At 42.3% G+C, this 17,491-nt stretch overlaps 1 protein-coding gene across 3 annotated transcripts; it reads right to left on the bottom strand.

Annotated features, from left to right (window-relative positions):
• Nucleotides 1–5,419: 5,419 nt before the first annotated feature.
• mau2 (MAU2 sister chromatid cohesion factor) lies at nucleotides 5,420–17,343 on the bottom strand. 3 transcript variants are annotated; one of them, XM_085389328.1, is made up of 19 exons: nucleotides 16,980–17,343; nucleotides 16,848–16,862; nucleotides 16,646–16,714; nucleotides 16,073–16,168; nucleotides 15,881–15,975; nucleotides 15,756–15,783; nucleotides 15,499–15,654; nucleotides 14,063–14,209; nucleotides 13,867–13,957; nucleotides 13,680–13,783; nucleotides 13,457–13,534; nucleotides 12,268–12,333; nucleotides 11,893–11,976; nucleotides 11,715–11,764; nucleotides 11,539–11,616; nucleotides 11,352–11,463; nucleotides 11,156–11,246; nucleotides 7,980–8,110; nucleotides 5,420–7,890 (listed from the first exon to the last, which is right to left on the bottom strand). In XM_085389328.1, exons 1-19 carry the CDS (start codon nucleotides 17,211–17,213, stop codon nucleotides 7,816–7,818), a joined length of 1,800 nt encoding a protein of 599 aa, XP_085245454.1. In that variant the 5' UTR covers nucleotides 17,214–17,343; the 3' UTR covers nucleotides 5,420–7,815. The 3 variants fall into 3 exon arrangements, 2 of the variants coding, with proteins under 2 accessions (XP_085245454.1, XP_085245455.1); XM_085389329.1 differs by having other exon boundaries at nucleotides 7,980–8,107; XR_014908478.1 differs by lacking the exon at nucleotides 5,420–7,890 and adding an exon at nucleotides 9,431–9,529 and having other exon boundaries at nucleotides 7,975–8,107.
• Nucleotides 17,344–17,491: the final 148 nt, after the last annotated feature.

Here is a 17,491-nt window from a genome sequence, read left to right as displayed (position 1 = left end):
CACTGTCACCAGAGTGTCCAGCTTCATGCCGACCACAGAGCTAGCCCTCCTGATCAGTTTCTCCAGCCTGGATGAGTCCCTCTTTGCTGTGCTGCTCCCCCAGCACACCACAGCATAGAAAAGTACTCCAGCAACCACTGACTGGTAAAACATCCTCAGGAGCTTCCTGCAGATGTTAAAAGACCTCAGCCTCCTGAGGAAGTACAGTCGGCTTTGGGCTTTTTTATACAGGTGCTCTGTGTTGCATGACCAGTCCAGTTTATTGTCCACCCACAGCCCGAGGTACTTGTACTTGTTGACCACCTCCACCTCCTCCCCCTCTATCTGAACTGGCAGTGGACCTGCTCTAGACCTCCCGAAGTCCACAACCAGTTCCTTAGTCTTTGAGGTGTTGAGTTGCAGGTGGTTTGTGTGACTCCATGCGACAAAGTTCCTCACCAGACTTCTGTACTCCTCTTCTTGATCATCCCAGATACACCCCATGATGGCCGTGTCATCTGCAAACTTCTGAATATGGCATAATTCAGAGTTGTAGCAGAAGTCAGAGGTGTACAGGGTGAAGAGAAGAGGGGACAGCACAGTTCCCTGTGGTGCTCCTGTGCTGCTGACCACTGTGTCAGACGTGATGTCCTTCAGCCTGACGTACTGTGGTCTGTCGGTGAGGTAGTCGGAGATCCAAGCCACCAGGCAGGGGTCCACCTCCATCCTGTTCAGTTTTTCCTGAAGCATACAGGGCCGGATGGTATTAATAGATAGATGTCATGTGGGGAGTAAATATACATATAAATACTCCATAAACACATTGTCTGCTGAGCGCAGTCTGTGATCTTCCACAAGCAAAGTCAGCGCCATGTTTACCTTCAGTGTCTCTACAGCAGTAGTGCATCAGCGTCACATCCTCAGCATCGTGTAATTATCCGGCCTCACATTTGTCTCCCTGACCTCAAATTATGATCTAAGGTAACCATCCTCACTTATCTCCTGATTCAGAGTCACTGTGTGCAGCAGCATGTGATGCAACTCAGAATAGATCCAAGTCCTGAACCCAAACATTAAGGCTATTTGTGTCTCTCTTTACAGTGAAGAAGGTGTGTGTGTGGTGGGGGGGGGGGGGGGGGGGGGGGGCACAGAGGAGGTTTGCTTTAAAGAGCGGTCAGCCAGCCCTGCAGTTAGAATCAGATCCAAACATGCAAGTCCAGAGCACTCTCAGCTGGGTTATACTATGCCAGTGACAGAGTCCCTTCTGTAAAAGCTCCAGCTGGCGTGCTCTTTCATGACAAGACCTGCATCGCTTCAAAGCATCCCTGTGAACTGAACTCATCCTCATTCGTCCACTACCGTGCATATAAATGGACATCCATATGTAAACGTGTGTGTGCCTGGAATACAGCGATCTAAGTACGACAGAAGTCCATAAAGACTGAGCGGGAGCGGGAGTGCTAGCCTCCAGGTGGGTGCAGAGGGGGGTGGTTAGAAGTGCTTTGTCAGCCTCACCCTCCCATTCTTTAAATGACAACAAAAAGAGCTCTCTCTCTAGATGTTGCTGTGTCATCGGGTCTGATTGTTTCTGTCCCCTCATCCCACTGTTCCATCTCCTGAGGCTACAGATTGTCTCGTGTAAAGCAATCACATCTGTAGCAAGGGAGCCATCTTCACATAATCACCCAGCACAAAGAAAAAAAAAAATCAAATTAAGATGAAGGGGGGGGGGGGGGGGGGGGGGGGAGGCGGTCTTGAGTTTACAGGTTGTGATGAATCTTTCTGTAAATATTGCTCCTCCTCCTCCAGCAGACCCATAGAGAAGAACTGCGTTATCCCAGCTCTATTAAAAAACAATCAGGGCTGTGAGTTGCACTTGAGAACACTGAAGTCATCTCTTCTGTGTTATTTCTGGTCACTTTCTGCAACCCCTGGGGGAAGTTTTTCCAAGCCACAAGTCAAAGCACTTTGAATGAAAAGACTTCAAAGCGGAGCGGTCCACCTCTGGAAGAGGTCTACAAGGTGGAAGCCTTGCCAGACTTTTTTTTTGTTTTTTTAGGATACAGAAACTGAAGATATTAGATGTCTGCTATTGACATTTAGTGAACATTTGCTTTTAGGATATAAAATACAGAAAATACAGTTCACTTGGGACAGGCTTGGACTGACTGACTGATTTCATCAAACAAATCAGTACATTTATGTTAATGACAACGTTGTATCCCGGTAGATATATGAGTGATTCACTACCCCTCCAACAGGAGGGCGTTATGACAATAAATGAGTGAAATCTTGGAGACTTTGGGTGTCTTTGGGTTTTATTCTCACATTGTGTGGACAGTGTTACACACACACACACACTAATTGGCTGATTCATCATTTAATCAAAGTGGATAATTAACCAAACGAACAACCTTGAAGTGAGTACTATTGACAAAGTGTGAAGCCAGAGACTTAATAAGGCTTATTGGGTTACATACATGCTTGTCATGTGATCTATGTTAGAAGTGTAAATAGCTTGTTTAAATAGGCTGGACCTGTTAAGTAACAAAGTAGCTCATAAAGATTATTAAACCAAGCAGATTTTATTCTCACACACACACACACACACACACACACACACACACACACACACACACACACACACACACACACACACACATATTTATATATATATATATAATTGATATGCTAGTAGGAATGGTGTTTATTAAGGTCAGGATTGTACACTCTGCAAGGTTTTACAGGTCCAGTCCAGGTGGAAAGGGTTCAGCTCAGAAATCATAGTGAGGCGAGGCCAGCCTGCAGCTCCTCTCTCCGTGTGGAGCAAGCCTAATGGCCGCCCGTTACGACATGACAGCTTCAACTTAATCCTCATTAAGCACTGTAACAATGCAGGAAGTAGCAGCAGCAGTCACGATTAGGCGGGCTCACTATTTGGCAGGAAATGGCTCCTTTCAGCAGCTACGTCCAAGACACCTAGAGCGTCCCAAAAGTTTTCACTTCTCACTGTAACCTCCTCCTCCTTCGGTGGAGACAGTCACCCGGCGGCATCGGTGCACGAAGGAATAAAGGAGGAGAGAGGGGGTGGGTGTAGGTGTACTGGGATCAGATTGACTAGAAATCAGGTATTGAGAAAAGATGAGCTTTTGTAAGGGGGTCTCCGATGAATGCCGGTATCTGCGTCAGGCTGCCTAACCTCATGTTCGTGGGTGGAAATTTCGTGCTTTTTCTGAACGCGGACAAAGGCAACTGCGCATCAAGTTAACACGCATGCACACATTTAGCGAACAGAAGGAGTTATTTGATCATTTTCACATTAAACAAGTTATAAATTTGAAGTCAGGGCGCAGATGTTTGCTGTTCCTGTGAATTCATTTGTAAAAGCTTTGAAGGATTCATGATTCCCACCCTGCTGGCCTTTCTCCAACTTGCGTAAAAATCAATTTAAGCGTCTTTAAAGAGGAAAATGAGTCTACGGGCGTGCCGATCTGACATAACCACTTATAAGAAAGGGATCTATTAAACCAACTCAGCCTGACACCAATTAAGTGTTCATTCAATGTTTTAGGGGTTTCATTGGTGCTATAGGGTCCTCACCAGTTTACATTGTAAACTGCGCTGATGTTGCACCATCTTTCTAACGTGTGAATGATTACTGTCTGTTCTCTAATCAGATTACGCAGATGAAGTTTGGCGTAATCACGGTGATAAAAATGTAATGGAGTCTCCACCGCGCGAGCGCATGTGTGTGTCTGTCTCCCTCTGTGGCAGGACTCTGCAGGCTGGCTGCTCACTGAACAGTGAAACCTTGTCTCCCTCTGCCCCCGGTGTGCCTTCATGTCCTACCTCACATGCATGCCTTACCTCAGCAGAGAAGACAGATGGCTGATTTTCAAAATAACTGCTCCAAATTCATCATCCAGAGTGAATGATGGGCTGTAGGTGTAAAGTGGTGGACGTGTAGCTTTTTAATTTTGTGTACTGAGGTCTGAGAATATGTTGTGGCACACATTTTCACTTTTCACATCTTCTGCAACTCATTCACCAAAATGAAGAGGTTTTAAAAGTGGACCCAGCTTTCACCACACCTGAAACACGAGACCTTTGTTGGCTTTTTGTCTGAGCAGGTGATGGTCTTCACTTCCCTTGTGGTCCTGATGTCATTCACACTTTTCATGCGCTGCAAAGATATTATTAACACATACAGCGGTTATGTACAGCAGTAGGCTTAATGTGAAATTACTATTTTCTATTCACTGTTCTCACTCCTACATAAGGATGCATATACTGTAGTTTTTCACACCATAACCTTTTCTCCTTAAATTAATCAAATGTAAGATTCATGTCTGTCTTTTAAGCATGTCTTAACCTCCAGGTCACCTGTCACCCATCATGGTTAGGTTTATTGAACCTACTAAAGAAGCAAACTAGAAGATAGTACCTATTAAATTTATCTTCATACAGTGGGGTTGCAATTTTTCTATTAAAAGTTTTTCAGTTTGGGTGATTAAAACAGATAAATTCTATTAAAAAATAAAACTATCCCAGTCTTTAGATGGTCAACCGGCTCCAGAAGATGGAAAAACTTGTCATTTCCACACACACAAGTAAAAAAAAAAAGAAGAACAAATCCAAGTTGAATCATAGAGAAATAAACTCCAGCATGGTGGCTTTAACAAACTCTTCTGGTTGATTTTCACTCATCCCCCCCGGCCCCTGCCCCATGGTTGTCCATGCTTCCCCAGGACTGGCCGTTAGGCCCACACCACAGCTCGGAATCCGCTGCATTAATCAAACATCATCTCAGGCGTTCATAAAACGTCAAACCCTTTTAGAAGACAGGCTGTATAATTAAAATCAGGTCTTGTGGTTGAACTTAACTTCTGTGTGGACTTGGAGAATTCTTTGCAAAACAGCTCTTTGACTTTACGTCACGCACAAAGTTTTGGGTTTCACATTTTTTGGTGCATTTTCCTCCACTACGATCCATCTGTACGCCAGGAAATTAAAAGGCGGACAGACATCACCGTGCGGCAACGCAAGTGCAAGTGAAGACTGCTCTTAACACATTCAAGCGACTCGCATAAATCGATGCAGACTTCAAACTGACAAAACAACAATGTTTTTTGGACATTTTTTGAAATAATGTACAAGAATTATGAAACACAGTGGACGCACTGAACATGTGGACAAAATAATTCAATTACAGCACATCAGCCTGGTTTCCCACACAGTTCAATGTGATGTAATGCAGAGTGTGTGCTTCTACTGGAGAAGCTAAAACAGCTAAATCTTTGGTATGGCTCTGCAGGCATTATTTCACTCAATCATATGTGCTGAACACACAGTTATCAGGCTTTCTCCTCGCTGCAGCGCCGCACGTTGTTTCAGAGTGAATCCAAGTGTAGAAGCATATTCAGTGAAAACAAACAAATGATTCAACTTTAGAATCTTTATTCATAAAAAAATTTATACAAGTGTTAAAGTTAAGTCATGAAAATGACAACATGGCGAACAGAAATTAAACATTCCCTTTCATCACATGCTGTAAAATGGCAATAAAATAAATGGCAACCACACCGTACCAACCGAACGTCTTTGCTTTATCGCAATAATCACTATGCAGCTGACGAAACTCAGTAGTTGATTTTTAAAATACATTTGTAAAACTGTCTTAACTAATTAAATCTTTTCCTACTTTAGCATGAATTCAAAAATCATATCCTACATGCTATATAATAATAATAATAATAATAATATATCAAAACTATTATAAACTGTGTCGGCAAAAAACAAAAAAAACCTTAAATAAATAAGTTATTTAAATATAGATACATAAAGACATCGTCTGGAAGAGATAAGTGAAACGGAAAACAGTATAACTCTGAAAACGTTTACAGGTTTCATTGTGAAACGGCACATGTGCAAAGAGGTAACAGTCGGTTCTATTTTAGTAGAAATGCTATTCTTATTACTGGTTTGTTGACCCGGGGAAAATGTGCACAGCATAGAGATATACACAGTGAGAGTGAAATGACAAAAATCTAAAGGGAAGCACAGTCAGGCTGCAAGACTGTAGTGTCAAAAGATGTCAGATTAGTCTTTTTTTGTGACATCGCAGTCACATTTTACACTTTACATACAACTGGACGTTCAAGAAGTTCTTATGATGTTTCCAAAATGCTCCGCTGGTTTGGCCGTTTCATACAACTTTAAACATTTGATCCTTTTCAGCGAGTAAGCCATATCAAACATATCATTGCATAACATTAACATAATTACACATAGTATGCTTTGTAATGCGTATCCAAATATATCCTGACAAATACTCTATCAAAGTCTGTCGGCCTGTGCTTTTAAAGAGACAAATACTGAACTCGTGCACAACGAAACGACAAGCTAAACGCATCTGTCTGGCCACTGGTTCGACTTTAAAACAAACTCTTCAAAACCAAAAGCTTTATTTGACTTAATATAAGAACACATTCATGGTGGTTTGGAACAAAGGTTAAGAGACGAACTGCGTCTGTCACGTTCGTGGAACAACGCGGGTGAATTTAAAAGAAAAGTTCAACAAAACTGCAGATCTTTTGTTTTTTGTTTCATGCAGAAAGAAGCAGGTCAGGTAGTGGGCATCACAGGTGTGCTCAGTGGAGTCTGTTGCTCAGAAAAAAGCCACACACAGTTTTTATACTAGCCTATGTTAGCAGCAACACACAGTACTCACTCACTTCCATTATTATTTGAGGTATTTAAAAGAACCCAGTGTTTTCTGAAAACATTCAAAGTGACTCTGTTATGCTTTAATGGAGTTAAAAGCCTCGCAAAGTTACAAAGACCAACGTTAGTGTCAAACTGGAGTTATTCTCAATAACAGAACTTCCTGAAACGCCAGTTTACAGTCCAGGCTTTCTACCTCACTGTGTATAACACAATGCATGCATGCATGATGACTAGTGTGACACACCCACAGACAAAGATTAAAGAGCTGATTAAATCCAGATGCAGTCAGCTGTTATTCTGCATCCACTTCTGCCAACTTAAAAATGTATCAGGTGGTCTTCATACACTCTGAGAGTTACTGCAATGTCCCCACAACATGAGGAAAATCTCTATAAGCTTAGTGTTTGTATGCTGTGTGGCTAATGTGGCTAACAGTACTGTTGTTCTCTCCAACTCTCTTCATTCACATGTACTGCCTGTTCTAACACCCCAAACAAAACTCATTTACAGATCTTCACACAAACCCACCTCAGTACGACTAAAGCAAACTAGCCATCACTTTGAAACCATCTTTCCTCCCGTTGCTCTCTGCTGCTAAAATCGCTGTTCGATAAAAGTCACTGTTCACATTGGCTAAAAGCACGTCAGTGTTGTGGTTTCAGGTAAATTTCAGAAAGAAGGTAAAAGGCAGGCAAAGTCGGTATGCAAAGGGCTTTTAAAACCGAGTGCTTCAGACAGTGGGTGAAAAGTGGCACCGCTGCAGTGTACAGTGTAAAAAATATGAATGTGTGAAAAACTATTCTAGTGAGTATGAGCCTATAAAGAACCACAACAGGGGCACTTTAACCCAGTCAAACCCAGCTGTGATGCCCCAGTGCCCCAAAAACGATGAAGGAAAGCACCAAATGGAAGTCTGCCAAATGACACAGTGCAGTGTGCCTCACTTTTTCCCTTAAATTCATTACTTCTCCTTTCTCTCTCTCGCTCTTTTTTTTTTTTTTACCCTTTTATCAGCTGCTTCTACTTTCAGACACCTCAGTTTTCTTTAACCGTTTTGTCTGCAGCAGCTGCTCTGTCTCTCATTTTCTCCGTCACTGTGGCATCGAGTTCTCAGAGTAGGCTGCCCAGGCTGGTCGTGGGTCCATTCTGAGGCTGGAACTGCACAGGAGGGAGGCCGTCTGTCCACTGAAACACAAAACAGAGGTTCCTTTGAAAACCCAACCAGGGTGGAGTGACTCACTGTTTATAGTGTGACTGATTGATGATGTGCTCACACTGATGAGGTTGTGTTCAGGGAGGCTGCAGGCTGCGATGTGGTCCTGCAGGAGCTGCTGGGAGAAGTTCTGATGCATCTGCGCGGCCTCGTGGGCGTCCATGGTGTTTCCACAAGCCTTGTTCAAATCTGCTGGGAAAAGATTAATTGTGTATGCTGATGATTGTTAAATTATTTTGGATCCAAACACCATTTCCAAACCTAGAATGCGCCGTATATGTGCGTGTGTGTACTGTGATTAAATGATTTTTCACCCACTTGTTTTTCCCCAAGCTTCGTTCAGTTCTAATTCAGTTGTGGCTTCATTACTCTGTGATTTATTGATGCTATAACTGGCTGAGAAATGCATATCACTGCCCTTTCTGCAAGGGATCTTTCACCGTGAACCGAATACTGGTGCAAAATGATCAGCTGGAAATCAAAAAGCGCTTTTGTTATTCGAAGGGAGCGACAACTGTGCCAGGAAGGCGATGGTGCGTTCTTAGTATGTTCACTTGGCCAAAAATAACAATGTAGTTCAAAGAAACGTAATGGGCATTGTGTACTGTGCTGTAGCCGTGGAGCCATGGAGTTTATTTATCATGATCACATCATGAATTTTGACTAAAATAAACAAATTACTGTTAATTATCAACCACTGGGTTATCCATTACACCAAGCTAAAGCTGTCAAATAAGAGAATCCACAAATAAATACCATATTCATCAAAGTTACAATGTTCTGTTTTTTTCTTTTTGTTGTTACTGAAAATAAGCTAACTAACTGTTAACTATTATGGTGCTATAAGGGGGATGGGCTAGATAACAGGTGGCCCACCAACAGAGTACCGTGAAAAGTCTCGAGTCACCTCTCATTGCTTTATGTTTTCTTCTAAGGAGCCAGACGTTCTTGTAGTTTCATAAAGTGCTCTTGAGCAATAGTTGTTCAAGCTTTCTGAAGGTCTTTCAGAGCTCTTCTTTGGTCTTTGGCTGCTTTTTCACTCACTTTTTAGGCCATTCCTTGTATCCGACCATTTTCAGGCTAATGTGTTTGTTTTCTTTGTTATGCCACTTAACACTGACCTTTGAATCACTCAAGGATAAAAAAAAAACAAAAACTTGGGATGAAGGGGATGGGGATGAACCAGTGTTGTGTATACACATAACAGAAAACTGCACAAAGAACCAATTTTAAACCGTATCTCTATGCACCAAAGTGCCTTAAGACAAAACAAAACAAACAAAAAAACTCCGGTTCGACAGGCATAAGATATTTTTGCAATAACAAGGTGATTCTGAAAAAGCTGTTAGATAAAAACTTGGCATATCTCAACTTGGTGTGCAGTGTGTTCTTAAAAAAGTTGAGGACACTGGACAAGTGGAGGAACAAGTTGCAAGACTAAAACTATCCACAGCAGATGAACAGAATCTGAAAGTAATATCCTTAAGAAGTAGGAAAGAATTCAGTAAAGACCTGAGAGATGCATCTGGATCTTCAGCTGATCCATCTACTGTTCAGTGAAGCCTCATCAGAAATGGTCTCAGTAGAAGGGGTGGCTGTCAAAAAGTCATTCTTAAGGAAGGGAAACAAGGAGGAAAGGCTGAGGCATGCCAAACTACACAAGAGCTGGACTGACAATCAGTGGCGAAGATTTTATGGAGAGATTTAAATTTTTATCGATTTGTGTGGATGAGGTGAGGAGAGAGGTACAACAGTGAGCGTTTACAGCCAGCTGTAAAACACGGTGGAGGCTCTGTCATGTTTGAGCTTCCTTTTCAGCCACTGGCATTGGGGATATAGTCAAAATTGATGGAATTATAAATTCACCTGTACCATCAGATTCAGATACACCATGAAATAAAAGCACTAAACTGCCAAAGGCTTCATTTTTCAGCATGACGACGATCCCAAACACACTGCCGATAAAATAAAAGCATGCCTGGATATCAGTGGATATGGACTGGCTTCCCAAAAACCCAGACATCAACAATATTGAAGCAGTGTGGGATCATCTTCACAGAGAACAGAACAAAAAGGCAGAAACATCCAAAGAAGAGCTTTGAATGTCCTTCAAGGAAGTGTAAAGAAATATTCCTGCAGACTACTTAAATAAATTACAAGAAAGCTGCCTAGACAGTTCAGCCTGTGTTAATGATTAAAGATTGTCAAACCAGATGTGGACTTTTAAGCTTGTTAGAAGTGTACAAACTCTGTTTTTGCCTTATATACTGTATTCCCATGTATATTTGTACATGTTTCAATAAACCACTGCATTTGTTTCCTATTTTCAGAGCAAAATATAATGAAATAAGAGGTGGCTTGAGAGTTTTGCGCAGTCACATAGTAGCTCATGCTCAAACACTACTCACAGGACTGTGAAGTGTTCAAAAACAAAGTGATACATTTACACTGCTTGGCTGTACTGCACCGACTAATGAGAATAAAACCCCACTGCAGGTGGAGGAGGCTCGCAAACAGAAATGTTTGAGTTCACAAAGTTTATGGCTACATAGTCAGAAGTAACTATGGTGATAAAAATCATGAAAATATGTGAAGATATGAGCTTGTCACTGATGTCAGCATAATGGTGACAAAAGCTCCATACCACACCTTTCTAATCTGGGAGTCGACCAATAGGATCCCTCCATGATCATGACTAAAATGATGAAACATGTGACAAAGCTATCACATCATTTCATGGAGTCCTTTCCTCATTTTGTGCGTACACAATTTATCAGCACAGAGAATCTCTGACTGTGTGACCCTGTGACTAATGTGCATGACAGTTATGCTCTGAAAATGGAAAGGGGCCCTCAAAATGACCATGACCTTTAGGGCAGTTTGGGTGAAGACCCATTGGGTAATCACTGTGTCGTGACACTAGCTCATTGGTCCTTCAGTCCGATGAGCTAAACTTAATAATTAAGTTGAAACATCATCTCTCGTAATAACTTCTTTAAGGTTCACAACTGAATGTATTCTTCAGGTTGAACTACTCCAAACACAGCGCTTGTCCATTGCGACCCCTTCAGGCCAAATATTGTCACAATTTTGTTGTTTGTAATCTTAAGAGGGATTTTAGCTCATAAAACTCCTCTCGAGATTACAAACTATTTGGACCCATCTTAGGTAAATTAATTTTATCCCATAAACTGACCATAACACAAAAATTGAAGAAAGGCTCTGTGACAGCTGTACCTTTAAGAAGTGCCGAAGACCAGAGCTGCACAGACATGTCTGGGATCTTGCTTGCCAGCTGCATGGCAGGAACCACCATGTTGTTGCTTTCCTGGAAAAAAGAAATGAAGTCGCGATCACATCCGCAGTCCTAAAATAACTGTGCCACAGCGTGCGTGGTCTAACGTGCAGAACATGCGGTGGTTTGCAGTCTCACCCTGTGGTTGCCTAGAACAAAGAAGATGTGGCCCAGTAGGACGAGCGAGCACGCCATCAGCCTGTTTAGATCCTCTGCATTAGACATCTTCAGAGTCTCCCTTAGAAATCTCCTGTTGATATAAATTTTCACGATAATCTCCCTCATCCCAAACAACAAGAACAGAATATTAAAAAAAGTAACTTACTTTGCCTCGTTGTAACGTCCCTGAAAGAAAGACAGGAGCCCTCTGATGTAAAACGCTGCAGCTCGAAGGCAATGAGAGCTGAAAAAGTCAGTTATTTTATTTTAAAACAATAAAAAAAATGCCAAAAAAGTAACAAATCTGCACGATGTGTTTGTCTATGCAGCCTCTATAGTTACCTGACAGGAAAGTTGTGATCAGGGTTAATCCTCTCTAAAAGGCTATATAGCTGTTAATAAAAAAAAACACAAACACACACACAGAAAAGGGAATTTAAACCAAAGGAGGCAAACATTTATTTAAAAAAAAAGAAAAAAAAAAGGAATTTAAATACTACTAAAGCAGCAACTTTCAAACCTCTTGATGTCTGTTCCCTTCCCGAATGTAGACGCTTGCCAGGTTTGTCACAATGAACGTCCACAGTTCCTGATGTGTCGTCATCTAACAGAGGAAAGAGACACAGGGACTCACTGACAGCACAGAGCTATCTGAACACCACAGAGCCAAAAAATAATAATAAAATTACAGTCATTGCTGACAGACGGTCACTTTGTGTAAAAAAGTTAGCCGTGCATGAACTGATACAAACAGATGTTTGGTATCCTACCGGGTTTCCAGTATCTGGATAACCCGAAGAGTTCATGGCGAGTTCACAATGCACCTGGGACTTGGGATCTAAAAAGAAATGAAAGGACAAACAAATCCGGAGCTGATGGCGATGACGAAACTCACCTGCAGAGCTGCAGTGAACTGGGCTTCAGCATTGTCCATGCAGTTCACTGAGATACAGTACAGGCCCTGAGACACAAGAAGAGAAAACAGGTGTTAATGCTTCATATTAAATGAGACAGTTGTAGTTTGTAAACAGTAAGCGAGCAGTTAGAGAGGCACTTGAACAGAACCATAAGCTATAGAACATCAACCACAAGTGCACACTTATGTGACACATTTCATTGGGATTTAACTGAAACCTTGAAAAAGCACAGATCGTAAATGGGAAGGTTGTACATGCATCAGGGACCAATGTAGATACTTCTGCTGAACTTCTTTTTATAGCATCAGTCTTCTGAAATGCACTGAATGTCCTATTTTCCATAAAGCTTTGTATCATCAGTCATGTAAAAAAGAACGTACGCAGTTTCAAAGCTGACATTTTACATATCAGACGTAAAAAAAATAAAACCATCTGGTCCTTAATCAGGTTCGTGATCAACAGCAAAGATGATGGAGTCAAAATCCAGAACCAGTGTGTGAAAAACTAAGTACACCTAATGATTCAATAGCTTGTAGAAGCACTTCTAGCAGTAATAACTTGAAGTGAACATTTTCTGTATGACTTCAATCTCTCGTGTTGCTTTGGAGGAATTTTAACCCACTCTTCTTCACAACGTTGCTTCATCTCGTGGAGGTTTGTGAGCATTCACTTATGCACAGCTCTCTTAAGGTCCCAGCACAGACTTTCAGTCGGGTTAAAGTCTGGACTTTGACTCGGCCACTGTTGTAGGTTTCCTTGGGATCATTTTCCCACTGCATGACTCACTGTCAGCCAACCTTTATCTGTGTGGCAGATGGCTTCACATCTGACTCTATAATACTTTGGTATATAGTTTTCTAATGTGCCAACTGAGGTCTGCAGTCTGAGATGTAGCTCTTGAGTGTTTCTGCAGTTTCTCTGAGCAGTACACGCGCTGACCTTGGGGTGAATAATCATCCTCAGTGTAGAATGAACTTCAGTGACTCACTTCCCAGACTGATGGGCAGCAAAAATTGTTCCTTTAATGTCACTGCTGATGTCCTTCCTTCTTCGTGCTGTGTTAAAACACACCTGAATGCTCCAGACCACGAAGCTACCAAAACCTCTGCTTTCATAGAAGTGCTCACAGCTGCTGCTCATGTGCATTTTCTTTAACTGCAGACTTACCAGGAGTGTATGAAGCTGGGCTGCGTGGTTGGTAAACAGCCTGGGTGACTGCTGGCACAGCTGGCAAACCTGAGAAATCTGAACACAAACCATTGCAATCTTAAGCTACAACTGCAAACTGCTGAGAATCTCCAAAGTACGTTAATGTCACAGAATCTATGCTTTTATCCAGAATCATTCATCTGACAACGTAAGGATAAAATCTCTACAGCTGGTGACTCACTTCTTGTAAAGCTGTGGCCTTGTGTCCAGTGACCAGCCGGCACATGATGATATGCTCCAGCAGGATGACTTGAAACGTGGACAGGATGGGACTGCTGTCCAGCACTTTGAGCACACAAATCGGAGGTGATTGATTAACACCGTCATCAAGTAGGAAATAATAAGCGAGTGTACGCCATCAAACTTACTCTTCAGCTTCTCCAGCTGCATGAGCGCCTTGTCTGTGTACTTCTGTGCTTTCTCCAAGTATCCCGCCTGCATGGAGTGCATCACAGTCACCTTTTCAGACAAAAACAAACAAGCGATATTACACAAAACGTTATCTGCTTTTGCACTATACTTTCAGAGTCTTTCGCAAGCTGTGTGTCAGTAACAGCATCTCACCAGATACACAAGCACACACATGTGCTCCTTGGGCAGCCAGTGGAAAAGGGCTGCTGGATTAGTGGGAAGGATCTCATCGTCGTGGAGAGTGGAGATGGTCTGGATGCACTGCTGCAGCTGCTTCAGACAGGGCTTCACGCTCTTTACCTGAATCCGACACGTGCACAGACACTTTGAAGGTTACAGTCGGTCATTTAAAAGAAAAAATAAAATTGAATACTCTTTTTATACAGTGATTAGTGTGTAAATATGCCTTCCAACAAATGTATGCATTCTCATAACTTGAGAATTAATCCATTAAAAATAAGTAGGAGCAGGCACCAGTGAGTAGAAGCTGACATGTTACCCTTTAATCTTAAATACAGTGGACCTTTCACCAAATCCAGTTTTATGTATGTGGCTAGAGACCAGCCGCATAAGTAGGACACCAAAGGTCAGGGAGAAGAGAAGTCGTAGCCGTTCCTGTGACGTGGAAGCAAATCGTGCCTGCACTTCCAGACTCCAGATATGAAGAATCATAAATGTGTTTTCTTGTCAGAGAAGGGGCCCCGTCACCGAAGAAGTGAAAGCGTGAAGGAAAGAGATAACCCACCGACATCTAGATAAAACCTCCTCAACACCTGAAGCCTCATCTATGAACTGAAGTCAGGGCTCTAACACACAAAAAACGCACACAAGCATCTTATCTCCAGGTAGCTGACAATAAGATGGCTAAACAACATCAGCAGCTGGTTATAAGCTAACATTATTGCCAGGCTCGAGTGTCCTGAAAATTCCACTTTTCCTGCGATAAACTGATTACACTCTCTCACCACATGAGGGTTTATTCACCAAACATCAGAGCCCAGCAATGTTAGACCCACTTTAACGAAAGTTTCACCAATGCTGGCTAACAACAGCAAATAGAGCAGCGTTTACTGGCAGAAAAGTTCAGCATATCCTCAACAACTCATCACAGTAATGCTGTTATCGAACAGAACTGAGCTTCACTGACTCAACAGCCAATATCCTTTTACAAAGCTTCACAGCCTCCAATACACTAAATAGATGTGGACACATATTGATATCTGAGGTAAACAGCGGACAGACAGCCTACACTGATTACAGATGAGCGGAGGTGAGAGTTGTTTGCCCTACAGAGGCCACCGTCGCTGGAATTATGCATTTGAATTGGGATGGATAAGAAGACAGAACTTAGTTATCCGCAATCTGCAATCTACTGACATCTAGTGGTGAGATTTTACACACTGCAGCTTTAACTTTGCTCTGAGCATCATTTTAGCATAATGTAAAAGCATACAGATTTATATTTGATATCTGGCACAAGTTATGGGGTTAAAAAAAACAACTTGATTTAAAATAGATGTTTCTTACATTTTTGTGAAACTTCAACAATAATGTATCTATTTAGAGCCGGTAATGAACCACGGGAATACCTGTCCAGCATCCAAGTAGTGTGTAACCTGCAATACCAGGAAGAAAACTCTCAGCGACTCCTTCTGAATGGGGTTTCCCTGCCAGTTCTCCACAATGGTCCCACATAGTGTCAGCAGCGGGTGGACCTCGCTCAGCTTCCTCTCCATCAGCAGTAGCTACAGAGCCACAAACACACATTAAGAAGCTGCATAATCAGAAAACAACACAAGTTAACACATCGAGCGCTTTTAGTTAGAGGAGAATGATTTAAGCTTACCATTCCTTTGCTTAACAAGAAGAGGGCTCTGTGGGAAAATGAAAGAACAAACTTAACGTGAGTAAATGCATGACCACGGATGAATCACTTATCTCACTCGGAAAACAGAAATCTGACCCGTTTACCTCGTGTATTCTGATCCCATGACTCTTGCGTACTCTGCTCCAACTCCTAATAGGTCACAGGCGGACACCAAATCTTTCTCCAGTGCGTGCAGTTGCTGAAGGAGACAGAACAACATTGCGCTCATACATCAGCCGCGCTTCAAATTAACATAACGGGCACGAGTAGGTTTGTAATGTTGAGAGGTTTCTTACTGCCAGCTGAAAAAGCAGCCTGCAGTGCCAGTAGGGAGTTTGCTGGGAGATCTGGATGGCCTTCCGCAGCACCGGCTTTGCAGAGTCCACCAAGTTCTTGGAGAAAGAAGCAAATAAGTAATTGAAAGAATCTGAATTCATTTTCTCTTGACTTTAAGTCACAATCTAATTGGAATCAGAATCAGCTTTATTGATCAACTATGTGTACACGCACAAAGAATTAAGCTCCAGTTACTTCTTTGCTCTCAGTGTACAGAATAGAGTAGACAAGAGAGGATGCTAACATGACATCAACATGGCACATAGACAGTTATATATACACAAACACACATGCATGAGAGCATGCATTTTATTCATTCAGATTATTGGCCAGAGGTTTTTCAGGTTGTTATCTCTGAGTTCTGAACACAAGGCTTGCACGTGACTCAGGTGTGCTCAGCGGTACAGCAGTGAGTATGCCGTCACTGCGAGCAAAACCCAATAAAATAAACAAATGCACCTCTGCAAAAGTTTGTCCAAGCATTGTTTTTTTTTTACAAACAGGGAAGATGATGATAACATGGATGTACATACCTGTTGACAGTAAAACTCGGAGAGAATACTCGCTGCCTCAAACTTGACATCTTCAAACTGAGAGATCTGATAGGTGTTGTTAAAGATGCAACCTACAATGTGAAAACTCACCTGGTTTTAAGGAGATGCTTAAGTGGCACAACTTAAAAAAACAAAAACGGGTTGCATGGGTTTTAATACTGCACATGAAAAAGGATATCTGCTGTGATATGAACCACTAAGGAAGAAAAAAAGGAAACAGATCATCAGTGAGAGCACGGTGGACCCTGGGTGGTGCAGTGATCATAAAACGGTGGTGGTGGTGTTTCTAGTACTGATCATCAGTGCTGCTCACCGCTTTCTCCAGGTGACTCTGGGCCAGCTCGCTGTTCTTTGTGTGGCGGTACAGCACCGAGCCCAGCTGGAGGTGAGTCCGGGCCTCGACCCTCGGGGGCGGCTTGAACTGAAACACTGCTTGCAGACAGTGGACGCAGAGTCGGATCTTTGGAGGACTCGACGTGCGGAAATGTTCCGCAAAGCCCAGCAGAGCCAGATACCAAGGCTCCGGGGCCTCTGTGCTCGCTGCCATCCCAAGTCGTCCGGGGATAAAAACAACAATTTACCGTTGGGACAACGTCCCCAGCTTCAGCTTGCCCCAGCTGCGCGTTCCACCTCTGTCATTTGCATGAATCGGAGTAATAGCGCCAGGGAGCTAGTCCGAAGAAAAATAACTTCCGGTTATAGCTTTTCAAATATGGACACACCAAACAAGAACATATTTAGTATGTTGTAAACCTATCTGTTAAACTTGCCTGACGTGGATACAATATTCAAACAGAAAGAACAATTTTCCATCATTTAGTTTTT

Source organism: Rhamphochromis longiceps, linkage group LG18, assembly GCF_057381845.1.
Source record: "Rhamphochromis longiceps isolate RC_006_pf linkage group LG18, R_longiceps_female_GT1.1, whole genome shotgun sequence".
Classification (NCBI taxonomy): Eukaryota; Metazoa; Chordata; class Actinopteri; order Cichliformes; family Cichlidae; genus Rhamphochromis; species Rhamphochromis longiceps.
The sequence above is the reverse complement of the archived record's forward strand: the minus strand, read 5'-3'. Positions and strand labels throughout refer to the sequence as shown.